Consider the following 6,159-nt stretch of genomic DNA (forward strand, 5'->3'; position numbering starts at 1 on the left):
TCTTCTCCAGGCTGAACACCCCCAACTCTCTCAGCCTGTCCTCATAGGAGAGGTGCTCCAGCCCTCTGATCATTTTCGTGGCCCTCCGCTGGACCTGTTCCAACAGGTCCATGTCATTCCTGTGTTGAGGACTCCAAAGCTGGACACAGTAATCCAGATGGGGTCTCACCAGAGTGGAGAAGAGGGGCAGAATCACCTCCCTGGACCTGGCCATACTTTCTGAGCTGTGAGCACACATTGTCAGCTCACATCCAGTTTTTCATCCACCAGTACCCCCAAGTCCTTCTCAGTGGGGCTACACTCAATCCCTTCCCCCCTCAGCCTGTACTGGTACAGGGGGGGTTGTCCTGAACCAGGTGCAGGACCTTGAACCTGATGAGGTTCACATGGGCCTGCTTCTCCAGCTTGCCCAGGTGCCTCTGGATGGCATCCCATCCCCCAGGTGTGTCAGCCACACCACTCAGCTTGGTGGTGTCTGCAAACTTGCTGAGGGTGCACTTAATCCCACTGTCGATGTCACTGATTAAGATATTAAACACTATTGGTCCCATTACAGACCCCTGAGGGACCCTGCTTGTCACTGATCTCGATCTGGACATTGAGCCATTCACTACTACCCTCTGGTTGTGACCATCCAGCCAATCCCTCGTCCACCAAACAGCCCATCCATCAAATCCATATTTCTCCAATTTAGAGAGAAGGATGTTGTGGGGGACAGTCCAGATAGATGACATCAGTAGTTCTTCCCTTGTCCACTTACGTAGTCACTCCTCATAGAAGGCCACTAGGTTGGTCAGGCAAGATGTGCCCATGGTGAAGTCATGTTGGCTATTGCGAATCACCTCCCTATTCTCCATGTGCCTTAGGATAGCTTCTAGAAGTATCTGTTCCATGATCTTCTCAGGCACAGAGGTGAGGCTGACAGGTTGGTAGGTCCCAGGGTGCTCCTTTCTACCCTTTTTAAAAAGGGTGCAATGTCTCCCTTTTTCCAGTCACCAGGGACTTCACCTGACTGGCATGCCTTTTCAAATCTCATGAAGAGTGGCTTGGCAGCTACATCAGCCAGTTCCCTCAGGGCTCTGGGATCCATCTTATCAGGTCCCATAGACTTCTGTATGCTCAGGTTCCTCAGGTGATCTCAAAGCTGTTCTGTTACACGGACTTTGTTCCCCCAGTCCCTGCCTTGCAGTCCATCCACTTGAGAGGTTTCAGTGAAGACCGAGGCAAAAAAGTTGTTGAGTACCTCAGCCTTCTCCTTGTCTACTGTTACCAGTTTGCCAGTTGTGTGTTGGTTTCTTTGACCTTCCTTTTCTGGCTGTAGAACCCCCCTATTCTACCTGTAGAACCCCTTCTTATCGTTGTGTCCTCTGCCAAGTTCAGCTTCAGCTCTGCCTTGGCCCTCCTGACCCCGTCCCTGTACAACTGGGCAACGTCCCTATATACTCTTTGTAGGATATCTGTCCCTGCTTCCACTGCCTGGGCATTCCATTTCCTTCTTGCCCTTTAGTTTGACCTGCAGGTCATGATTCATCCATGACTATCTTTTTCCTTCCTTTCCTGATTTCTTACACATGGGGATCGAGAGCTCTTGGGCTTTATGGAAAGTAAAGATCTGCCAGCTCTGAGCTCCTCCCTTGTCCCTGAATGCCGTTTGTGAGGGAGTCCCATTGACTAACTCCTTGAACAGCAGGAATTTTGCTTTCCTAAAATTCAGGGTCCGGACTTTCCTCTTTGCCTGTCCCCTATCTGGACAGGCAAACTGCAAACTCCACCAGTGCACGATGGCCGCAGCCCAGGCTGCCTTCACTCTTAATGTCTGTGATTAGTTCACTTGTGTTGGTCACCAACAGGTCCAGTATTGTTGCTTTTCTGGGTTTTTGCCCTCTCTCTCTCCATTTGAAGGGAAACTTGTTTTTTTTGTTGCTTTTCTGGGCTTTTGCCCTCACTCTCCATTTGAAGGGAAACTTGTTTTTTTTATTTCTGTTCCTCTTTCTTATCTTGTGTATCACACTTGCTTCATATTGACCGTTTCTTTGCTGATGACTAATGAGTTCAAGTTACAGGAACTGCTTTTCCCTGCTCTAAAATTTTGATCCTTTCCTTTTTGATTAATTCTGCTTTCGCAGCTCATCCTGCCTGATGCTTGCTGTCAGTCTTCTGTGTGCAAAATGCAAATTCACGTGCATTTTTGATTTGGGCCAGTTCATCACGAGCGTGTCTCCTACCTCCTCTCACCTTTCTTTTATTGCTCTGTTTTCTGTTGCTTTCTTACCCTCTCCAAACACAAAGTTTCACTGTTGTGCCTGGTCCTTCAGTCTTATTTTTCCGTGACTCCTTTGAAATGATATTTGGTACATAACTAGTTGGTGCAGGGATTCATTGAAGACTAATTGTGTGTAGAGTTTAATTCTGTTTCCTTCCATATAGTGCTTTCTTAAAGTCTCTCAGCATCTTATCTCTTTAGCTCTCTGGCACAATGGAGTTTTAGGAGTACTGGTGTGACTCCAAACGAGCTCAGTGAATCAGGCAGCTTATATGTTTTTCTGCTATTTTTTTTTTTTTCAAGTTATTGACACGTTGTACTTGCTGTTGCTGGGTCCTCCTTCTGCTCAGAAGGTTAAATGTAAAACTTTGTTATGGAAAGCCATAAAAAAATTAATTTTCAGAGGCAACTTGGACAAAGCACAGGGAACAATTGCCTCCTTTGAGACACTTGTCAGGAGCCCAAAACCTGTCTGAGAGGGTTAGTGAATGGGCAAGGTATAAAAGTATAACCAATAGAAGGTCAAGTCAGAGAAGGAAAAGTAGTTTTCTTTACATTTGCAGTTACCAAGTGGTTTGTGCCTCGAGACCCTTTATATACAGCTCATCTGCCTTGAGGCAGTGTTGGTTAAGTTCTTCCTTCACATGTGAGGCACCTGCTGCTGGGCACTTTTGAAGCAGGAATGCTTAACTAGATGCACTCCTTTCACTGCTCTTGTGTTAGATGAGATCTGTAGTGGTTACAGGCAAAGTTGGTGTTTTTTTTTAAAGACAGACTCAGGTGTAACCAGGGGAACAAGTTAATACAGATGGTATGCTTAAAAGGGAGACAACATGCATATTTAAATCTGTATATGAATTAGGTGGTCTTCTGCTTGAACAGTGTTTGCTCTCTCCATGTGTTGGGGAAATGGGAGGACAAATGTACCGTGAGGGTTGAATGAGTGAGCAAATCTGATCATAGAATCATAGAATCATATGGGCTTGGAAGGGACCTCTGGAGCTCATCAAGTCCACCCCCGCCACTGGAGTGGGTCTATCCAGAGCAGGTTGCACAGAATCTTGTCCAGGCATTTTTTGAATGTCTCCAGAGAAGGGGACTCTACCACCTCTCTGGGCTGCCTGTTCCAGTGCTCTACCACTCTCACAGTAAAGAAGTTCCTCCTCATGTTTAGGTGGAACTTCTTATACTCAAGTTTGTGCCCATTTCCTCTTGTCCTATCCCTGGGCACCACTGAAAAAAGACCGGCCCCATCCTCCTGACTCCCTCCCTTTAAGTATTTATAAGCATTGATCAGATCCCCCCTCAGCCTTCTCTTCTCTAGACTAAAAAGACCCCATCTCTCTTCATAAGAGAGATGCTCCAGGCCCTTAATCATCTTTGTGGCCCTTTGCTGTACCCTCTCCAGCAGTTCCCTGTCCTTCTTGAACTGAGGGGCCCAGAACTGGATGCAGTATTCCAGATGGGGCCTCACCAGGGCAGAGCAGAGGGGCAGGATGACCTCTCTCCACCTGCTGGCCACGCTCTTCTTGATGCACCCCAGGATGCCATGATCACCTAGATCTGTTTCACCCACAGGTTTTATGGCAGTCAACAGGTCAGACCTGCTGGATGCGTTGGCACATGTTGGAGATTATTGACTTCGGAGACCAGTGGGAAGATGCTGCTGCTCAGGAAAAAGAATATAGTCTGATAGAGAACGTTAACCTGGACACAGGTGAGATGATGTATCGTGTATATCATCTCTTTCTGATCTGCTCTGGTGTATTTTTGAATGATAAACTTCATATGGCTAGGCATACAGCAACTAGCAGGGTGGATTTAGAAAGCACTATGAGCTTCTAGCTTGTATGACCCTGTAGAACTGGTTAAGTAATTGCATGGCTCGTAATTCTGTCATGTAAAAAGCATACAATTTGATCTAAACTGCAACTGCCAAAAAACGACTGTTTGAATTAACAGAACAAACTGGCAAAATAAGAACGTAGAGTCACTCTGACATGAAGCTGCTTTAGGGACCCTCAGATCCCCTTCAATAAGTGATGAGGGTTTTAAAAAGCATTAACACGCCGAGAATTTTTTTAACTTCATACCGCTCAGTTTTGGGCAAGGTGAACATTAAATGCACCGTTTTCATAAGACATCTGCAGACTCTCCTAGAATCCTTTGACATTACCCTTGTACTGGGAAAAGGGAAAACCCAGACTTCAGATACTCCTCTCTTGTTCAGCGTCTGACATGACTCTGGCCAGGGAAACCTGTTAAAGTAGCTCTTTTTTCATGCCCGTGATCTTGTAGGACATTTTTTGGGTAGAGTGATCTGGATTAAGCTGCTGCAAGAGACAGAATATGCATGAGATCAGCAGCTAATTTTCCACTTAAAAAATATTCTCACTGCCAGGTGAAAAGATGGCTTCTTTAGTGGCTTCTGCCTCTTGTAGCTAAAGACTTAACCGTCATCTGTTAGAAGTGGCTTAGTTAAAACAAACTTGGTTAGACTTTGCCTTTTTTCTCGGTCTCTCTGATTGTGATAGAAGCATGGGCTCTGTTTCACTTCTGTGTAGAATTTTTTCCGGCCATGGTATCCCACACAGAAGTTGATTTGAAAAAGTAGATGCTTTCTGCTTTGGATCTTGACAGTTGGATACATGAACTTGTGTTGACTGACTGTGGGGAATCAGCTGTGTACGTTACTGCTCTTAGCAGGCTTCAGCCTCTGGGAGTGAGTTTGGCCCTTTTCTGTTGACTCTTGAGATGGTAAATGTCTCTCATCTTGCATTTGCAGAGAAAGCTGCAAGTTGTTGCTTAGCAGATGTCAGCAACTGTTGATTCAGCTCTTATTTCTAAACTACCTCGGGAATATCTAACCCACGTGACGTTATATCTCCCTTTATTCGTATGGGATGCATTAGCTAAAAGGAGTGTGATAACTGTGCAGTCTCCTTTCCTTTTGTCCATAAGTATTTGGCCTGTTAGCCAGCAGGAGGTGTTTAGAAAAGGGAGAAGCTCATGGCAGAATTGACTTCCCATTCCATTAACTCTTGGGCCAGCTCTGTTTCCCCTTCTGCAGCTGCAGTGGGGACTCTGCTGCTGTGGGGTGGAGAGCGCGTTGCCCTGGCTGGTCCAGGCACTGTGGGAACAGGTTAGGGGAGCAATGAGCCAGAGGTGCTTGTGCTTTTTCTGTTCTGCAGCCCAAAGAGGTTCAAGTGAAGGTGGTAATCCCCATCTCGGTGGCTTCTGGGATCTCCTCCCAGCGTGCTCCCCCTGTCTCGCTGCCCTCCCGTCACCTGCTTTTCCCCCGGCAGGCTGTGGGGCAGTGGGGATGTGGGGAATGGCTGTGCAGCAGAGGATGGGGGAATTGGCAGAGCTGACGGTTCCCTTCCTTCCTCTGCCCTCCTGCAGTTGGGCAGCCGTTTTTCTGCAAGCCCTTTGGGGGGCTCTACTCCCTGCCTTACCTGGGGGAGCAGCCGACCAAGGCTGCAGGGGCCCTGAGCCGCGCCGAGTGGTGGGAGCTGCTCTTCTTTGTGAAGAAGCTGGAAGCGCAGGAGCAGAAAGAGATCACCTACCTCATCCAGCAGGACCAGGGAGGGCAGGTACGGGCTGGAGCCTGCAGTGGGGAAACGGGAGGGAGGGAGAGCGTTGGGGTAGACAGCGGGCCAGAGGAGGAGATGACAAGGTTTGAGCTGTGCAGGGAGAGCCTGAACGGGGCAGAAGTGGGTCTAGAGTGGGGGGTGATGAAAGCGTGGGGAGCTGGGCAGAGCAAAGGGGTGAGGGGAGATGGGGAAACGCGGTCTCCCGTGGCCCTGGAGGAGTGATTGTGTCCAGCGAGGTCTGGGAGGCGAGGCGAGCCCGTGGGGGGGTTCTGGCTGGGGGGAGGGCAGGGGGGCACCAAGGGG

General features: G+C 48.2%; 1 protein-coding gene across 1 annotated transcript in view; it reads left to right on the plus strand.

Moving 5' to 3' along the window:
• Window positions 1–6,159, plus strand: part of LOC106900356 (cullin-9-like) — a 57,606-nt gene that overhangs the window by 29,020 nt on the left and 22,427 nt on the right. Inside the window, exons 12-13 of the mRNA XM_014962382.1 lie at window positions 3,842–3,980; window positions 5,666–5,856. Coding sequence (XP_014817868.1) covers window positions 3,842–3,980; window positions 5,666–5,856 — 330 coding nt within the window. The remainder of the gene's footprint in view (window positions 1–3,841; window positions 3,981–5,665; window positions 5,857–6,159) is intronic.

The sequence above is a fragment of the Calidris pugnax genome, unplaced genomic scaffold (assembly GCF_001431845.1).
Source record: "Calidris pugnax isolate Ruff unplaced genomic scaffold, ASM143184v1 scaffold147, whole genome shotgun sequence".
Taxonomy (NCBI): domain Eukaryota; kingdom Metazoa; phylum Chordata; class Aves; order Charadriiformes; family Scolopacidae; genus Calidris; species Calidris pugnax.